This window comes from Lissotriton vulgaris, unplaced genomic scaffold (genome assembly GCF_964263255.1).
Source record: "Lissotriton vulgaris unplaced genomic scaffold, aLisVul1.2 SCAFFOLD_637, whole genome shotgun sequence".
In the NCBI taxonomy this organism is placed as follows: Eukaryota; Metazoa; Chordata; class Amphibia; order Caudata; family Salamandridae; genus Lissotriton; species Lissotriton vulgaris.
Genome location: NW_028245984.1, coordinates 437770 through 459127, shown reverse-complemented (window position 1 = coordinate 459127; position 21358 = coordinate 437770). Strand labels below are relative to the sequence as shown.

General features: G+C 46.0%; 1 protein-coding gene across 1 annotated transcript in view; it reads right to left on the bottom strand.

The window, feature by feature from the left end:
* LOC147666195 (T-complex protein 1 subunit gamma) overlaps window positions 1–21358 on the bottom strand; it is a 205537-nt gene that overhangs the window by 171968 nt on the left and 12211 nt on the right. Inside the window, exon 2 of the mRNA XM_086949220.1 lies at window positions 10750–10811. Within this exon, the coding sequence (XP_086805346.1) occupies window positions 10750–10811 (62 nt within the window). The remainder of the gene's footprint in view (window positions 1–10749; window positions 10812–21358) is intronic.

Here is a 21358-nt window from a genome sequence, read left to right as displayed (position 1 = left end):
AACTATACAACCTGTAGTCTTCAATATGACAATTTTCTACAGGAACAGTTTTACCACCCAAACTTGTGTGGGTGGATTCCTCACCACTCCTAGCAACAGCTCAGGGTGTGAGGCACCGCTCTCTCAGTCAGTACCCCGGACTGACTGCTAGCTGTCCCGAGCGGTCTAATTGTACATACACCAAACCAAACCAAACCTCCTGCCGCAGGCTGGGTCCTTAGGGCAAAGGTGGAAGGGAAGAAGCAAACCTTGACCAACAAAATCCTCAACTGCCACTGAATACAAGGGTGTTTTTTTTTAATTCTTATTATTTTCAAAGCCCATGTGAAAGTTCAGCCTTTTGTATCCTCCTGGATGAAGCTTGTAGTGTGAAAGACCCTAATATTTTCAATCTCTCTCTCACTGCCTATATGGCAGGCCAGAGAAGAATCTAGATAGCCAGTTTAAGGCATGCCCCACGTATACATATTGCAGCATGCACCATGTACTGAACTCCCAATCTTTGCACGCCAGTGCTTGTGAACAACTATACATTTACAGTAAAGGCTTGCTTAGTAACTTAACATCTTAATAAAAGCACCCAACAATGAAAAAGGGTCTGAACTGAGGCAAGCAACAAGAGGCAGTCAAATCAAAAGTACTTGAGTGTTTTTTGAAAAACCTTTATTGCAACAAAAATCACATATGCAATTTCAATGTTAATTTGAATAGTAAATCGATTTGACACCCTGATAATGTTTGGCCCTCTAACCAATCTGAACCAAATCTGGAACACGGGTAACATTTTGAAAAATGTTGCATCATGCTTACTGCACACTGGTTAAGGGCAGGCACAGTTATTACTTTTCCTCTTCACCGCAGCAGCACTTTGCAGCATCAACCCATTGAAAACGACAAAGATTCCTGACACCATTTGACACCTTTGCACCCGGCTTAGGTAACACAAGTACTCCGGTGCTCACATGGGTGCTGGCCTTCAAATCTTCTAAGTCTGAAAGGGTTTGCTCAAAGTCCTCTCTTAAGTATCCTTAAACCTTGAAATTCCATCCGTGACTTTCCCATAGGATTGCACGGAGCTCACGGCTGTGTTCTCACATGGCACACGTCCCCCGTGGGTCCACTGAGACACTACCTTGGGTGGTTCCTTGGAGTCCCAGCAATTCTACGTGCTCTAGGCACAGTGTCAAGTCGTGGTGTTATACCACTTTATTATATGGTTCGGTCTCCCCTGGATCCCGCTGTGTATTGTGCCATTTACGGTCATTCAAGTACTATAATATTGTGTACTTGGTTCTCTAATCTGATGAAGAGGTTAGTAGAGAGTTTAGTAATAAATACATAATTGTATATATACATACACACACCTTGTGTGGTTCTCCTTTCATTTGGTCATTTAGGAGGTTTTAGACTGGTAAAACAAGATGCTTTACATTCCTTCGAGACTTAGCCTGAAGGCTGCTCTCCATATCTACCACTAGGATAGCTTTCAATAAAAGTGGTCTTTAACCTAATCATCAATAAGGGTTGTTTGGATTGGTACAAGGTGCCCACTTTAAATAGTGGACGGCATATACCAGGCCAACTTCTCACAGAGGCGACAGCTGAAGGAATACGCCTCGATATTGCTAAGCTCAACCGAAAGCAGTGCACATAAAGTTAAGGGGACAATGAACTGGAATGCAGAGTAAAGATGTGTATAGCCAAATAGACTATGCTGGAGAAACAATAAGTTGTGTTTTTTAGCATAGAGATGTCCAAAACATGCTTCAGTGGAGGACAATGATAAATGGAACAGCTGTCATGAAGCAAGATACAAAACACCTTTTGCCATGGCATCAAACCTTTATGATGAGATCATGTTTCTAGTAGACCATGGTTTACCAGTCTTTCTATGCTTTGGAAATAGCAAACCTAACCTAGCCAAAGAGCCACTTGGACAATCTGTAAAAGATATTTTCTGAATTAGATTTGTGACAGACTACTGAAGGGATATTTTTTCCGATTAAATAAGAAATACAATAAAAAAAAATCAACTGATGAAATATGGGGGGCGGGGGTAATAGTTGATGCCACCTCATGTTTAGGGGTATATTTATATATATATATTTGCATGGTATACGGATGCGTACTTCTGCCTTAATGCCAGACTACATGTGTAGCTGGTATCACAATTTATTTTGCTGCTCTGGTAGCATGCACAGCTAGCATGAGAGCAAAGGCCTATATAGGGCCGGAACCTGTGAAGTCCAAAACATGTCCAGTGATCTGGAGGGGAAACCAGGCATACCTTCACGATAGAAAGTGGACAACGGTCCCTGTCCTGAGTATCATGTAAAGGTTTGGTGGCAGTCTACTGTGCTTTCGGATTTGAATTTTGATCAGACCTTTTTTCCAGTGTCAGCTAAAGCATGTACAGTTCCTTTGTCATGTAAGACTCGGGACCTAAAACCGACATCCCATGTGCATACTGAGCGAGTGTTCATGTACAGTGAGCATGGGCCACAATATATGGTAGTAGAACTCTGTCCGCCTAATAGGAGCACCAATGCCAGCAGGATTTATTTTAGATGTCCCAGTTTGTGGCATGACACATGGTGGAGGATAAGGATAGCTTGCCTAGACACTAGAAGTGTATTGCCTGCATTCCTTTTATTTGGAGGGCTGAAACAAAAGTAAGGAGAATGCAGTCTGCCTTCATAAAATTTCTAAAGGCAGCAATGCTAAGCAAACGATGGTTTAGTTCATTCTGTGCACTTTCAATTGTTGGATGGCAACAGTGAGGGGGTGGGTCTGCTGTTTGGTGTCAAGGTAAGGAAGATTCTAAGGAAGTGCCTTTCCAATCTCCGATTACTCTTCAGGAAGGCTCATTACAGCTAGGTGCCCTTCAGGGTGCCAATGTTGTGGGTACTCCTGCTTGGAGCCAGCCCCACTGCTGATTGGGTCCTCATTTTGCACAAAGTTGTGTCTGGAGATGAACATGGAAAGAATATTGCAAAAGGTAACCAACCCAAAGTCTGTTCTGCAGCTTGCAACAGAGGATCCACATCCGCTGCCATAGGGTGGGGGGGGGTATAAATGAGAGATCCAAAACACTCCACTGTGTTCCAGTGGAAACTTATTGATCTAGGTTGGTGTCTGCCTGAAAGCCAGCCTCCCTGAGGTGAGAGAACATCGCCTGAAGAAAACTATGATGGAAAAGCAAAGGCTCTTTCTGAAGATCCTCGAATCGTGTCTTGTCGGACTGCTGAGAGAGTGAAGGAGCGTGCCTGGCCCTGCAGGGTGGAGAAACGGTCCCGTAGGAGAGGTTCAGCATGTTCCCACATGAAGCACCCAGAAGAAGCAGATGATTCAGATTGCACAATCTATGAGACATCTTTTACTGGGAAAGACTCATGGTCTCAGTGTACAGGTCTTTAAGAGCTTAAACGAGACGTAAAACAGCCGTGAACTGTGGTTGACAACTGATCTGTGCAAGCTGGTAGCCTTCTTTTGCCATACTGACACATTTCCTCAATGGGGCTGTACTGACTTAGATACTGCGGGACTGCGAGGACCAGAAGGTAGAGAGTCTTGTGACCCGACGCACCTGGTGCCTCTTCCCGCCCACCGCCTCCCTGCATCATAAAACGGCTCGCGGCCCCAGCTTCGCGGGAGCCGCTCGCAGCCGTGAACTGCGGTGGACAACTGACCTGTGCATGCTGGGAGCCTTCTTTTGCCATACGGACACATTTCCTCAACGGGACTGAACTGACTTAGATACTACGGGACTGCGAGGACCAGAAGGTAGAGCGTCTCGTGACACGACGCACCTGGTGCCTCTTCCCGCCCATCGCCTCCCTCGATATAGCTACGCCCATTACCGCGGGACACGCACGAGTGGGCGCCGGGCGAAAACCAAGCCAAGGACGGGCCAGTCTACGCCCGTCCAAGTCCGGACAAGGCAGGGCTGGGCCAACCCCCTTTGGACTCAATATTTGGGACTACAGGGTAGAAAGAGGTTTTGTATCTGCCCTGATCCTGGTAACGGAACAAGGTGTTTTAAGGGTCATAGTGCTATACCGGTTATAGTACCAACATAGCACTAACTTTGGATGCGTTTTTAACTAAGATTGTCTAGACTTTGGACCATGAAATCTCAGTTGCAGAGAGCCGTTTGTCATTAGAGTTCCAACAAAACAAACGCTCATCTCTGGGTTCACTAATACTGACAACTTCTCCCTCTAAACAAAGTATATAGAGAAACGAGAATACCTTTATTACTGATATTAGTATTCCATTACTGCTTCAGGACAATTCACAATTTCCATCTCAAGAGCCAACTAGGAGGGTGTATCGCGACGTCGTTAACATGGATCCCTCTTTGGATATATCCTTGGAGGAGCCCTCATTGCTACAGCTGCCTAACCCCACTCCCGTGAACAAAATGAGTAAAGCCCCACATAAATTATTAGGACAAGGAGCGCCATTGAAGAGGAAGAGAGGGGGGGAGCTCCCATCGGGGTAGGCGAACTGAAATACCCAGAACTTGTATAACTCCCCCCACCGACCACACCACGGTAGGAAATCAGAAAAATTTGCCCCCAGTAGAGTTAAACTTTCAGGGAACAAAGAATCCGCCCAAACCCCTATCAATCGAAACTGCCCCTAAGCAGTGTACAGTGGAGAACATAGAACATCTAGTTAGATCTCTACTTTCCCATTATTGGAGAGGGTAAAAAAGGTTGGGAGATCAACTAAATACCTTCGAGGAAGCAACCACATTAAACACTAAACTCCTAAAGGATTTAGCAGCCCATGAATCTAACTATACGTGTGGAGGGCAGAAGCACGCCAGCAATCTTATCAAAGGGGATACTCCATTTTGTTCTAAAAAGCCTAGCAAGGTGGTCAAGAAAGAAGTAACAGGGGTCAAGGAGACCAGGGGTAGAGGACCACCCAGCTAAACCTCTAAACCACCACCACTTATTAAAGATGTAACTTGAGACGAGGCCCACCCTCTAGAAAAGGCCACAAAAAGATTAGGATGTCACAGACTTGCCTCCAGAAGCGGCCCCATACGTCATAGTGCTCACAGGGGTCCCAGAGCTCACTGAAGGGAAGAGGGAAGGCTACTCAGAATTAAAGAACAAAGTAGTCCACTGGCTCAGACACAAAAGGCCACTCCCCCCCCCCGCCCCCCCACCCCCACCATGGACGGAGAAATAGCGCACGTGAGAAAACTAGCATGGGTGGGACAAAGACATAAAGACATCAATGGGGACGTAATCATTATTAATTTTAGAGATCGGAGGGTGGTAACGCATATCGCCGATTGGTACCTGGAGCGGGGAGGTAGAGGCTTATCGTCTCGAGTCCGGAGCTACTTTTTCCCTCAGTCGCTGATGACTCCTTATGGCCCCAGTGCTTTTTCTACTAAATCTAAACATACCCCCCACACCCCTTATCCTATGAACATAAACCAACAGAGACTTACTTACCCTGTACTTAGGCACGTAGAAAGGACCATTAACCACCGGGGTGACCGCATTCAGCAAGTCCCCCACACCCCTTATTGGCCAATTCCCTTAGCCAACCGATACAATGTTTTTTCGGGATTGGATGAGCTAGATTGACATTTTAGGACTATTTCGGCAGAGTATCCATTAAAATCTGTTACTCCTCCGCCCACAGTGTTAAAACAGCCAAGGAAGAAGGCAGCGCTGGAGTTGGAAGGGGACTAAGGGTACTTAAATGACGTTGCCGGGAAGAAGGCAGTTAGACAACAACAGAGGGTGACTATAGTGGCAGATGCGCCTACGGCTCCACAATTTTTAATATATCCCAGGCTCCAATAGCCCCTTTTTCATCTAAGGGAGACAGAGAAAGCCTCCCCCTAGAGAATATACGCCTTAAGAGGATGGATCCTATTCACAGCCTGCTCTCATGGAACGTTGCTGGTCTGGCAAGTAAAGTGTCCCAGCAACCATGGTTAGACGTTGTCACTGAACACAGCATAATCTGCTTACAGGAAACATGGTCCATAGAAGAAATACATATAACTGGGTTCCAAACCTTTCATACCCCAGCCACGGCAAGGCACAGGGACGAAATAGAGAGGGTTTGAGCACATAAGTTTCCACAGCAGGGGACATTAAAGTACTGACCACCGACTTCTACTAAATCCTGACGATTAATTGGGGCCATATAAACAATATGATCATAGTAAACTTTTACAATAATGTGCAACCTGATATGATAGAGACCATAATTAACAAGCTCTTGCTTAGCTTAACTACTCTAAAGGATCGGTTGGTAGGAGAGAAGGTTATGATCTGGGTAGGGAATTTTAACTGTACTATCTGCCCTCACTGCTCTATGGGCATTTGCGGCCTAACTGGGCATAGGGAAGATAGCCCCACTCACTTCACCCAAGCGAAACTTGGCAGTACCCTTACTAATGTCCTCTTTTATTTTAACTTGTCCTTTGTAAATTAGCTATGCAGTCCGAGTATTCTGTTCCAGCCAACCTTTAATGGGAGGGGGACCAACTCCATAATTGACTTCACACTAAGATCTATAGCCCATGCTGGGTTAATAGCAACTTGGGAAACGGGTCAGACCTGTTTAGCGACCACTACCCTATATCCTTTACTTTAAAAATCAAAGGGCATATACGAACCATAGTGGATAATCCACTTTATATACCAAAGATCAAACTGGCATCCAAAAATGGTTACACAATTAAGTGGGATAAGGTGGAGCCAATAGGTTTTCTGAGAAAATTAGTATTGATATCCTATGAAGCTATGTCCATTTGCCTGGCACAAGATGAAGACCCAGATAAAGTTATGGCCTCCTTTTCTAAAATACAAGTAGCCGCAAAAACCCTACTGACCAGAGATCCCCGGGTTGAGGTAAATAAAGCTCATAGGTGGTTTGGCCATAACGGTACCAAAGCGTTAACAGCCCTTAAAAAGACCCTGCAGGTAACACCAAGAAACCCTGAGCTAATTCGGCAAGCAAGAAAGACACACAAAGACCATCAAGACCAGGAAAGCTTCATTGAAGAGAGGCCTGGGTGGCCTTACAAGAGGCATCTCACAGAAGAGACAATGCGGCCTTCTGGAAGGTGGTAAATGCCCCCTACCTACAAAGCCATGAGGCTGATTTCATAGATCTAGCGATAAGTGGGGATACCTGGGTGACTCATTTGAAACATCTTTATGATAGAGCCGCTCCTGGCGACACCGCGGACGCCCCCAGCGATAGGACGGCTAGCCTTCATAACGGTAACCAACCTAGCCCATTTCCACTTGATATATCCTTTAGCTGTCAGGAGGTGACCAAAGCTATAAAAGATAATCCATCAGGTAAGGCATCGGGCCCGGATGGTGTTCCAATCGACGTTTATAATGCAGAGTTAGACCTTTGGGCCCCCATGATTACGAATGTGTTAAACAAGGCTAATCACCATGGATTTATATCCTCCTGGCCTGATGCCATAGTTGTTCCCATCTTTAAAAAAAGGTGATAGGAACGACCCCACCTGCTATCGGCCAATCTCACTCTTGGATGCATTGATGAAGGTGGCGGGCCGAATTATCCTAAATAGGATCCAAACTTGGGGGGAGGAAAATCATGTTCTCAAACCTGCAGTACGGCTTTAGATCAGGCAAAGGGACCGTGGAACAGTGTTTAAACTTGGCCCTACTTATCTCCAAATATACCCAGGCAAAGAGCGGAAAACTTTTCATCACCTTTATTATTTAAGCTCCGCTTTCGACTGCGTAGATCATGATTACTATGGGTAACACTCAGTGATATGGGCATTGACAGTCAAATTCTATCCTTTATTAAAGAACTATACAGGGGTGCAGGAGCAAGGGTGAGGTACGGCCGTATGGGGGAGTGCTCAGATAAATTCCCTATACAGAGGGGGGTCAGACAGGGGTGCATTTTAGCACCCCTACTATTCACCCTATATGTCAACTCCATCGGACAATACCTCCGGGATTCACAACATGACTACCCCACTATTAGCGGGACCCCAGTACCAATATTATTATACGCCGACGACTCAGCTTTAATGTCACGGACTAGATTAGGCTTACAGAGGACCGTGGATAAATTTACCAGTTTTATGAAGGACAGAGGCCTAAGAGTTAATATAACAAAAACCTTCACAATGTCCTGTGGGCAAGGGACAAAGAGGGCACGCTGTCCACTTTTCCTCGATGGTAAGAGAATTGAAACCACGGATAGGTTTTCTTTCCTAGGCGTAAATTTCGATAGGAGGGGAAGCTGGCAAGCAGAAGTGACCGCTAGACAATTAGCCTTCACACGCACCATCGGAGCTTTGAGTAATTTTGCGGCCAAATTAGGGGGAAAACTAACAAAAGAACTTATATACATTTACAGAGCTAAATGTGTTTCAAACGCTACATACGGTGCTGGCTTGTGGGGGACGGAAAATGCCCAGTCGATACAACGCTGCGAAAATCAGTTTATTTGCCATCTATTAGGTGTTCCCAAATCCACTTCCACGTACATGCTACATATAGAAGCTGGCCTCCCATACATCTCAGACATCATAAGGATTTCCCCCATACTCCTCTGGCATAAGGTTTGGGTTACACGTGAGACCTCATTAAACAGAGACTTAATGAATCTCTCGACAGGGTAGCCAATATTAAATGGCTATCCTACGTTAGAAACATGTTAAATGAGGTAGGACACCCGAAATTATTTGCCAGTCCAACTAGTATGGAGGTGGTATCGAGAGGCTCGCTGAAAAAATTGGCTCTTGACCACTTAGCGAGTGCAAGGTGGAGTTTTGAAAAAGGGAAACATACTATCCTTAGATATCAGCAAATTACCTCTCATGAGGGGCTACAAAGGTATCTTATTTCTGTGTCAAGCCCCTATGCCCGTATGCTGTTGACTCGCTTTAGGCTAGGTATTTTTTTTCGTCTGATTACTTTCCCCCTTTGTAACAATTGGTCCATGGACAACCTCGTATGTCCTTGTGACGACACTTCATATCAATCGAACATACATTGTGTGCTGTTTTGTAAATTTTATCAGCCACCACGAAGGGCTTTCTTGTTACCTGTCCTTAGGGCATGGGGGATCCGAACTTGTACATTAGCCTTTATCAAGCTGCAACAGTTAGATGAAGATCATGTTATTCATGCAGTATCTAGCTTTTTGTAACTTGCGATTAAATTTCGGAACAAAATGTGATGTTTTAGTAATATAAACCGTCTTAAATGTACAAATGTTTTCAAGTGATTCGCAGGCGATATGGGTCTTCTAGAAATTATATGAAATTCATACTTTTAACTGTGACACTTTTGACATTAAGGATGTCTGACCAAGCTTTTATCGATTGTGTATATTGTAAAATGTGTTTTTATATTATGTGCTTTTATGATTTTAACTTTTGAAATCGAATAAAGCTTGATTGAATTTGAAACGTAAAACTGTTTGTTATTCATTCTATGTTGCCTGGCAGTCTGCTGGGGGCCAAGGGACTGATGCTGCCACAGAAGAGGAGGAGAATGAAACGCTACCAAAGCAGCAAGCCCCAAACCGGCCCGAGCACCCAAATGCCACAACACTAAGGAAGAAGTCTCAAATTGAGACCACAACTTTCCCCAAGCTGAAATGCTTGTCTGCAGCCAACCCCATAGGACTGCCTTGGCAAAGACTGGTGAAACTGCATAATCCTGCCACTGGAGCCAGTACTACTAAAAAGCATACTGCTCACAAGAGCTGCTGCAGTGAAAAAGAAGAGACCACCCCTTGAGCGCAGGAAGGAAGGTCACTAGCACTGTTACACTGCCCAAATGGCTGCCACTCACCATTAGTTAACCATGGGACTTCAATGTACCTGGGGAAGAGATACTGAGACGTGTGGGCAAATCTGCTAGCCCCGCTTGAACGGAGCTGTACACTTAACTAGAAAGAACTTTTAAGTGATAGGCACCTAAACCAAATCCTTGCCTACACCATGGTAAAGCAGTGGAGTAACAGTGGGGCCAGGAACATTGCAAGATGGAAGACAGTTGCAGGCCAAGGAAGTGTTTGTGTAGCATCTCATGAATAAAGGTGTACAATCTTGTATGACATCAATTGAGTTGTGTAGTGTAAAGTTCTGCTACGAGATAAAAAAAAACATTCAGATAAACACTGAGCTAATCATTACATGTTTGTGTTGATTTGACCATTGAGCTGTTGACCCAACACTACATTCCTGAGACCTCTGTAATTACCCGCAGTCATACTTATAGACTGGTTATGGTTACAATAATAAGTACTAAGTATATTCATCAAAAGCATTCAGATACAAATTGAATGTGAACATGACCATATGGTAGATAAATCATGATGTATAATGGTAAAGATCAAGGAGCAACTTCAGAGCACAAGCATCTCCGCGAAATACATGCTCATTCTACAAGACTGTGTGAAATAATTAACCGCCCAAGTCCACTGGAACCAAGAGCTGTACTGAGGAAAAAAGCCAGAGACATAAGTGTCAGCTTAGGAGCAAAGTTAGAAACTATTATGCCAGCAGAGTATTGGGTTTTCAAATAGCAGACATCCTCTTAAAAAGTAAATAATTAAATGGGAGGATTATCTGCTTCCAAGACATTGCCTTAATATTGATGGGAACAACTGCTCAGGTAGATGTACAAAAGTACAAATGGCAGCATGCAAGTTATCAGCATTTAGTTTCTCAGTGTGATGGACAATGTGGAATATTACCTTAGCCGCATTGATGTTGCCTGTCTGTACCTTCCTGCCAGACTCTCGTTTCATATTCTGGCCTAAAACACAAAAAGAAAAAAAAAGCTGACCTTTCTAGATTAAGAAATCGGACCCATTTAAGTGATGTTTGTATATCTCTCGTCAATATTAGCCTCTTACTACCTCATTGCTATACATTTTAAGAATAATACAATCAAGGCCAATTGGAACACACATGCTATTTATATTTCCATTTTGTAAATAAGCTTGGATGGTATACAAAGGTGTTATACAAGGGCATATCATCATAACTTTGTTCGGTTTATACAAACCATTTAAGTGCACAGAACATAAGAGTATATAATCACAAGACCAATTCATCAAAAACAGATACAGAAATCAAATAGTAAATCTTAAATGGACCAGTCAGCAAAGGAAGAGCAAACTATAATCCAGTCATGCACAGCGGTCATCAATTGAAGATCCCGATTTAAAACATATTGAAAATACAGTACAAAGCTAAAACACTTTAAAACCAGAAATAAGGAAGCTGCATGGTATTTGGGGAACCACATAAGACAGACAGCTTGACAACAATACATGTGAGCTAAAGAGCAAATACATGTGCAAATGATCAAGAAAATACAACCTTGATAAGTTTAAAATTTACAATAAGAAACGTGTCCGCTTATAATCTGTATCCAGCAAGTCCTTCACTCTAACTCTATCCGCCCCATCCATCCCACCCCCACCCATCCCGCCACCGCCACCGCCCGCTCCCACCCCATCCAGACACTGCCCGCCTCCACCCCATCCAGACACTGCCCGCCTCCACCATATCCAGACACTGCCCGCCTCCACCATATCCAGACACTGCCCGCCTCCACCATATCCAGACACTGCCCGCCTCCACCATATCCAGACACTGCCCGCCTCCACCATATCCAGACACTGCCCGCCTCCACCATATCCAGACACTGCCCGCCTCCACCATATCCAGACACTGCCCGCCTCCACCATATCCAGACACTGCCCGCCCCCCACCCCGGCACCGCCCGGCCCCCACCCAGGCCCGCACCCCATCCAGACACTGCCCCGCACCCCATCCAGACACTGCCCCGCACCCCATCCAGACACTGCCCCGCACCCCATCCAGACACTGCCCCGCACCCCATCCAGACACTGCCCCGCACCCCATCCAGACACTGCCCCGCACCCCATCCAGACACTGCCCCGCACCCCATCCAGACACTGCCCCGCACCCCATCCAGACACTGCCCCGCACCCCATCCAGACACTGCCCCGCACCGCACCCCATCCAGACACTGCCCCGCACCGCACCCCATCCAGACACTGCCCCGCACCCCATCCAGACACTGCCCCGCACCCCATCCAGACACTGCCCCGCACCCCATCCAGACACTGCCCCGCACCCCATCCAGACACTGCCCCGCACCCCATCCAGACACTGCCCCGCACCCCATCTAGACACTGCCCCGCACCCCATCTAGACACTGCCCCGCACCCCATCTAGACACTGCCCCGCACCCCATCTAGACACTGCCCCGCACCCCATCTAGACACTGCCCCGCACCCCATCCAGACACGGACCGTGCGTTTCAAGGTCTGAGCTATAGGAGCGCCTGCAAGAATGGCGTTAGAGACTGTATTGATATATGGGATCCAGATCCTCAAATTTGATCAGAGGAGAGGCAAAAAGATCTCATCTAAGTCAGCAGCTTTCCCCTTTAGCGCTGTCACAGCCTTCTCAATAGCGATTAAAGAATAATGTAGGCATTGTTCAGGGTGACGATCACCACAGATTACCAAAGGGCGGAGGGGTGGCATCCTCTACACATGGATTGTAGGTCAAAGGGAAACCATTTGTGTACAAAAATGTAAAATGACTCCCACACTTCACCCGGAATATAAATTTCTGGACGCATTGGAAAGAGCCATGTTTGACAGTGTGCCAAAGTGTATTCACATCTTTACTAGTTGGTGCACTTAAAAGGTCAGCACATAATTATACTAAAAAACTAACCATAAAGAAGTGTCTAAGGGGAAAAGTTTTTAAAGACCTACTTGCATCCTATCCCCCAATCTGACTAGTAAACACACACACACAGGATGCTAAGGGTCTAAAAGCTCAGAATGTCAATACACTACTAAGTAATGTTTGAAGAGCTAAACAAAAGTGTTCAGAAAAGAAGGAGTAGAGAATGAAGAGAAAGAGATCCTTCACTTGATGATATTGTGAAGAATACTAGTATAAGATCCACCAGTGAGAGTCAGCCAACAAGGACCTATACACATATTCATCACTGTTGCAGTAGTGAATATTTATATAGGTCCTGAAGAAAGCCTTGTTAGGCTGAAACATAACTTCCATCATTTGATAGTATTTGCTGACACACTATCATCACTCTGCTTTTAACCTTGCCGTTATGTGGATTCTCTCAATAAAGTTGTATCTTTGACTTCATAACAGGCAATTTTAACAACACTTTTTCAATTTTTCACATTTTCTGGGCACTGCAACTTTTCCTGTTATCACCAGCACCACCATTTGATCTTGTTGGCTGACTCTCACTGGTGGATCTTCTAATAATATTCTTCACAATATCATCAAGTGAAGGATCTAGTAAATACCAGTTTACAACAAAAACCCAGATGAGATTCCGCCAACGGGTGGGCTGATGGGTATATTTCTATTCATTCTCTACTCCTTTTCTGAACACTTTTGTTTAGCTCTTCAAACATTACTTAGGAGTGTATTGACATTCGGAGCTTTTAGACCCTTAGCAGCACATAATTATTCCAATTTGCTGGAGATGTCCGGAGTGCAGTGTAGGAGAGTAGGATCTGCGTATGGTTACTCCAAAATTTTTGCTGGCGTTCCACTGTTTATCAACTTTAGTCTGGCTGAAACCCTTCTATCCAGAACCCCAGCCTAGCTGCTTCCTCTCAAATGATTGCATGTACTTTAAGTACACTCCAGATTGGTTACTGGGGGACCCTTGTGAGTCCCTGGTATATGGTACCATAAGTACTAAGGGCATATGTACCCCAGAGGCCTACCAGGGGCTGAAGCATGTCTTATGCCACCCCTGGGAAGCATTCCAAAATGGCACCAAAGGACTGTTACTGCAGCCTGGGTAAGGTGGTGAATGCACCCCTTACTAAGATATAGGTTACCTATATCTACCTTTAATCACCGACACATATAGACAGTTCAGTCACTCCTATGGCAGGCATTATCAATCCTGAAGGCAGAGTGTTTGGTTTTGTGCGAGAGGGTGCCCATGCATGAGCAGGCCCCCCCCTGCAGCTTTCGTAATCTATTTTCCGAGGCTGTTCTGTGATGCAGCCAGACCATATACTCTTAAGATCATTATAACTTTGCGGTAAATGCCAACTTTGGAATGGCTGCATGGAAACATGTCTTGTTTGGTGTCGAACACTTTGGAATCCTACCCCCCCGCCAGTCCTGGCGGAGGGGGTAGAATTCCACCCTTCTAGAGGGAGAAAACATGTACACACTTACCTATCTTGTAATACTTTAAAAGAGCCCTATCACCACAAAATGGATGCTGCAGCCACAAACACTGGTCTGGCCTCCGGCTGCTGGACGAAACTCTGGCAGAGGAGGCCTCGACAATAGGTTTCCCGTCACAACCACCTCCCAGACAGGCTTTAGTGTATTGGGGCTGGGTGGGTGCATTCAGAGAATGCTTTTCAGACAGTGCTGGGGGCACACTTAGTGACCCTGTGCATACCCCAGTTCAAACCGGTTGCAGGGGCACTCAGTCCCTGCTCTGGCACGAAACTAGGGAAAGGGGTGTACCCACCCCCCATCCCTAGATCCTCCCATAGGTGGGTCCCCAGAGTATGTCCAACCCCTTTCTTGAGTAGAAGTAAGGGACCCCTGGCAACAGGACTTTAGATTATACCTGGACGAAACTCTGAAGCTGAATCCCAGAACTTCGACACACTATATCGACTAGAGAACTGAAGAATCTCCCTGGAGGTCAAGGAGTGACTCCCCTGCTCAAGCAGGCACCTAAGACGCATCTTGCTGGTCTGCATTTCCAAGGCTCCCACCGGATCCCGAAGTATTTGCGACTCAGGAAACAGACTTCTCAGAGGCCGACACGAGAGCCCAGCAAAGCGGAGACCCACAGCCCTCACAAGTGACGTGGGACTGGAACTCATGGACACCGTGCACATTCGCTAGTGCATTGACTTCCCGAGCTTTCCCTAAGTTGTGCATTGGGCTAATTGTAGTCCAAGCCCCGAGCACCACCTGCACCAAAGAGTGTGGGCCTACATTCCACGAGTGTTCGTGGGCCCACTTCGAGCATTTCCGCTCGATATCCCTTCGTGATCCTGGTTCGTTGACTGGTGGGTCCCCACGAAGGTAACTTCTTTTCCTTGGGCTTTCCTGGTTGCTCCAGATGTGCCCTGACTCCCCACCAAGTGGTGAGTCCCTCAGACCTTGCTGGTCTGCACTGAAGCCAATCTCTGCTTTCTGCATGGATTGCTGTTGCCAAGGCTTGTTCAGTCAAATCCGGGTAACACCGCAGCACTCGACCTCTTTCGTGGGACAGCTCGAATCCAGCTCCTGGTCGTCCTCAACGCCTCCTGGTCCTCGTGGCTGAAGAGTCAAGCTTCACCTTCTTCACCTGAAATCACCAGACATCGGTGGGCATCTGCTAGTCGCCTTCCTGGTCACTGGCAAATGACCCAGACTGTCCCCTCTTCTTTCAGGTTCTTCTCATCCTTGATCCATGCTTGGATCCCTCCAAAATGGTCGCCAGCAGCACTTGCAGCAGATCGCCATTGAAATAGACGACAAAACCCGACACCAAAAGACACCTATGCACCCTGCTTCCCTGGGTAAGGCAACTAGTACTCTGGTGCTCCCGTAGGTATTGACTCTAGGACTGCCTAGTTCTAAAGGGGTTTGCTCCAAGTCCTCTTTTAAGTGTCCTTTATCTTTAAAATTCCAACCGTGACTTTCCCCATAGAAGGTAATGGTGATTCGCAGCTGTGTTTAGACACTGCACCCGTCCCCCGTGTCACTACCTTGGGTGGTTCCTGGTGGCCCCAGCGGTTCTCAAGGCTCTAGGCCTTGTATCTAGGTCAGTCGTGGTTCTTATACCACTTTCTTAATATATGGTTTTGTACACCCCTAGGGCTCAACGTATATTGTGCTAACTTACTGTGTGCTAAATAGATTTTATGAATGTACTTTTGCCTCTAGCCTCATACAGAGACTAGAGGGATTTGTTTAGAATACATACACACCTGGGGTGGTTCTCCTTTCATTTGGTCATTCATGAGATTATAGACTGGTAAAACAAGCTGCTTTACATTCCTTCAAAACTTAGCCTGAAGGCTGCTCTCCACAGATACCATTAGGATAGCTTTCTATATAGGTTGTCTTTAAACCTACCATCAATAAGGGTCGTTTGGACTGGTGCAAGGTGCCCACTAGAATACTGGACAGCATATGCCAGACCAACTTCTCACATGCAGTTTTACACTACGCTTTGGCTACTGGAGTCGCTCTTCTCTTTCCTTCTTTGATAGCGTTCAGCATGGCACGCTTTGCTTCCCACCATGCAGAATTAAATCAAGAATTGTTTAAAGCCAATTTCCCTGCAAGCTTGAAATACTTGTCAAAAACCTCCTTATGCTTTGTAAAGCAATCGTTATGACCAGGTAAAAGAAGATCACCATTATCTAGCTTGTCAACTACTGGATTTAGAGTAGAAAGCAGAATATCATAGATTTTTACAATAGCATCTTCTGAGGTAGCAATAGCGTTCCATTTTAGTGCCCTCCTGGAGTTAGTGACTTCAAACACGCACAACCTGGGCACTTCTCGGTGCCTCTTCCCATGCTGCCACATACCCATAACAAGAGGAAAAATATCCCTTTCAAGTCTATGGAGGATTACCTTGTCAATCGAAAACTTCCATGCTGTAATGTCTAAGAGGATATGATCTATTCTACTCCTATAAATGGAGTCGGTGAAAAGTAAGAGACTGAAATGTCTGATTTTGTATGTCCATTACAAGCTCTCAGCCCATGCAACAAGCAGGTTCTGCTTACTTGCAGGCTGTGGCAGATAGTCGAGTAATAGGTTGCACCTCTATAAAGGTGATGCCCGAAGATAAATCCTCTTCAGCTATTAGCTCCGAGAAGCTTGCAATAGCCTCCAATGCAATGTTAAAATCATCTGCTAGGATGATGTGCGACTTGGCAAGACTGTACAACAGCTCTAAAGTTGGGGAAGCGACTTTAAAATAAGTGGACCTATTATAAACTTTAATAGGTAGCCAGGACTTCCCACCAGGCTCAACAGCCTCTAGCCACAGTATGTCCAGGGACTGCACTGAAATCTCTCTCCTTTGCCCACTAATGTAGTTTTGACCCATATTAACAGGCCCCCAGAAGGGCGGCCAGACACTGAATGGGTGGCGAACTTACTGTAGCTTTGAAATCTGCCCCTATGCTCACTTTTGTGGCATGTGTCTCTCGGAGCACACACAGGTCACATGAGTCTAATAAAGGACCCCATTCTGGGTCTGCAAGTTTGGTGGAGAGACCTGCTGTGTTCCAAGAGACTAGGGAGAGCCTTTCATTGCATTCCTTTACTATTGGGCCCATCAGTAAACACAAATGTTCGGCCTACAGTATCCCGGGGGAGAGGCCACTGGTAGTGCCCGATTGGTTCCTTCTGAGGCCAACATAATTTGCCTGCATCTGTAGAGTAAGGCCTTAGCCCAGACATCACCTCCCCCCAGCCATGGGCATAACTGCAGCCTCAGATGAAACTCTTTCCACCTCATTGAGTCAGTCCAATTGCTGAATGTCAGAGAGGGGTATAAGGATTATTAGTAGAAATAGTAAAACAGCTTACTCGCTGTATAGTTAGGCTGATAGGAAAAACCGCAGGTCTTCCAGGCAGCCGATAAAAGTAGCCCAATGGGAGCAATATTACCCTTCCCTTGAATGTGCAAGTTGATTCCAAGATGTTAAAGGCTCTAGCAGCAACAGCAGGAGACATAAAATGGAAGATATGACAGTCACCCTCTGTTTTTCTTGAAGAGGCCAACCCAGCTCACTCTCTCGAGCCATCATTTCATCATAAAACCATGCACACAGGTACAAATTGCCATTAAGCCAGTGAGTAACTTTGTTACGCAGTTCCTCATAGGATTCAACCTTATTGTGTACCAAGGGAGGAACACCTGCTGGAGCCATCACAAACGGGCATGGCTACGTGGGTAGCGAAGCAGGAGGGGGCGACAAGCCCCTCTCTCCCTCATTACTTCCTGCTGGGTTTATAGGGAGTCTTTGTTCCCCTGGGCCCATCGCACCAACGATCCCAACAGAACACGTTACCCCATCCACGACTCCTGATGCAGTTATGGAAGCTGGGGTGAGGCCTGGCAGAGTTGAAGGTACTGTGTGTGGGTATCCAGATGTAGCTAAGTGGTTAATATGTTGTCCTTCATAGCCGCTTCTACTTTATCTAAGCTGGCTATAAGTGAGGAGAGTTTTGACGCCACCATTTCTTTGACTTCTACTGAAATCATATTCAGAAAGGACAAACACTAAGCCCCAAGGAATAGGGGGACTTGTCTTTTGGTGCAGGATCGTCGAGGGCTGCAGAAGGCTGGGGCCAAGTCAGCTGGTCTCTGCAGTCTTCTCAGCTGGTGAGACTCTGTAGTGCCTAGCTCGTCTTAGGCTTGGGTCAACTAAATACTACATTCAGGGTCGTGCCAGGTAGTAGCCAATGGGCTACTTACATTAAGGGGGGACTCTAAATGCTCACTGCACGAGGGAGGTGGGCATATCCCTGATCCTGACTGGAGGAGTCTCACCATCATCCAGATGGTGAGCACTAAAAAGTGTATTTCACCTCGCCTCCAGCACCTGAGGGGTGGAATTGGCAGAGTGAATGAATGAAAATGAATGAAATGAAAATTGCATTTATATAGAGCAAAAGCTACCCTGAGGTCTCGCAGCGCTTTGTCTGAAACCGAAGGAAAACAGGAATTGCGTGTTAACAGATTGTACCAAATAGGTGGGTTTTTAAAAGTTTCCTGAATGCCAGCAGATTATCAGTCCTTCTAAGCAAGAGAGGAAGGTCGTTCAATAATTTTACAGCATTAAATGTGAATGAGCGACCTCCCCAACGAGCTCTGTGTATCTTGTTTGAGGTAGCCAAATGGAGTTGGCTAGAGCGCAAGGCTCTGTTAGGGAGGTATGGGGTGATCAAAGGATGCATTATGGTTGTACCCATCTTCCAAATTGCTTTGAACTGGATCCTAGCTGTTATGGGCAACCAGTGTAGTTTCTTAAGGACCGGCTTCACAGATTGCCTCCGTGGAAATTGATATAGCAGTCTTGCGGCACAGTTCTGTGTGACCTGAAGCTTCTTAATTGTGGTCTTTGGAGCTCCCAGGTAAAGAGCATTACCCTAGTCCAGGCGGGAGAGTATTAGTGCATGAACCATAACTCTCCTCGCCTGGAACGGAAGAAGGGGGGAGTATTTTCCGAAGCATCCTCATCAAACCGTAACAGGTAGATGAGGTCTTGGTGGCCTGGACCATAAAGTCCAGGGAACGGTCCAACCAGACTCCCAGGCTCTTTATCTGTGTCTTGGGGAGGGAAGGGGTCCCATACAATCCGGCCACAAAGGGAGCAAGATGTTGGGTGTGGGGTTCCCTAATAACATGATTTCAGTTTTTTCCCGTTTTGTGGTGGGCCCCACCACTTATTCTTTCTATGTTTTCTCGCCTGTCCTGCTAAAAAAAAAAAAAAAAAAAAAAAGAACATTTTTTTAAAAAGTGGCGAGGACGAAGGGTGGCCTGCATCCTCTAACAGGGAAGGCTGTTGTCGCATTACAAAGGCGGCAAGGCCGCCACCGATGGTTCTTCATGACCAGGGGGAGGTGTCAACAACTTCACCCAGGAAAGGCATTGTTCTAGGCCTCAAAGAGTGCACCGGCACTCTCCCCCATGAGGGTAGAACACGGTCTGGTGGTAGCAGGCTGGCTCGGGCCAGTCGGTGACCACACTAACGATTGGTAGGTTCAGGGGACCTCCCCCTAAGGGGTCCTCTGTGTGCACTTTTTAATACCTCCGACACTGGAATCGGTGCAGGTTTATTATGCGGAGATGTTTGGTACCAAAAATCACATATTTCACTGAAGCCCTCATGGAGCTGAAGAACTCGTAATGGCTAGTGTCCAGCCCATGTACTTACTATGGCTTCACTGGTCACTTACAATACCCAGGAATCGACAAGAATATTGCAGGGGCAGATCTGCTCATGCAGATATGCCCTCACAGGATATATAGCGCACCCTGCCTTAGGTTTAAGGACTGCTCTAGGAGTGTCTTACCTATATCTCATGCAGTGTCTATGGGGATGGCAGACAGGGATGTGTGACATGGCAGCTCTTCAGTTTTGTCTGCACCAAGACACGCAGGCTGCAGTGTGAATATGCTGGGTGTGGGTTCCCTTAGGGTGCCACAATTTGTGCTGCAGCCCTTATGGACCCTCTTTAACCACAAGGCCCTAGGTACAAGGGGTACCTTTCACTGGGGGACTTCTGTGTGAGCTAAAGGGGTGCCAAGTCTAGAAAGAAAAGGTATAGTTTAGCGTAGGAGATCTGGCAAACGGGACCTGGTTGGCAAGGACCATGGGCACTTCCAGTCAAAACACATTTTCCGGGCAAAAAGTAGGGGCTAACCTTGTCAAAAAGGAGGTACTTTTCTACAATCATAATGCTTAAGAATGACTTTCCGCCACTAGTGAATTCTTTAAGACTTTCTTTCTTGTGTTGGAATCTAGATAAGTCAATTTAATTATACACTTTAAAAATAGTTAAAATCATTAAATCCATCTAATAGACAACAAAAATATTATCTATATTTCGCACCAGGGGCTAACTGGAGGTCGATCCAAATCTCAAACCAGAATCTGTCACGTCCATCCAACCCAATTTAAAAGTACTATGTGTAAGAGAATGCTAAGATTACTTAACAGTAATACTTATTACCCTTAGTCCAACTTGCCATCATCACAGTCTCTACCCTTGAGGACACCCTACATCCATTACAGGAACAACCAAGGAGATTTTGTAAATGGCCTGGCATTCCCAGAATCATCCTGTACATTTCCAAGCTATGTCAAAGGCCAAGGAGGGAGGGTAGGGAGAATGTAAGGACTGTAACGATGAGGAGCTGGACTAAGACTAATCAAACTTCAGTAGACCAGACATGCTGACTTCCAGACCCCAACAACAAAGTTAGTACCAGTGTCACTAACACTATTCAATCAGTAATGTTTCACGAATGTATTGTTCTCAGACCGAGTTGCAGCCCTAAAGACCACAGGGCTGTTAACACCATACAATTGAGCCCAGGATGCCGCGCTGCCCCGGATCACACCGAGTCGATGGATTAAGGCTAGAATCATCCAGACAAACCAGTCATCTTTCTTTCTTCCTCCCCTTCTCTCCTAGACCAAAAGTCACAAACAAGTTACTGGTCTTCTTGAATTCACGCATCCAGTCAAGATACAATTAAAAGTGCTCTGTTAA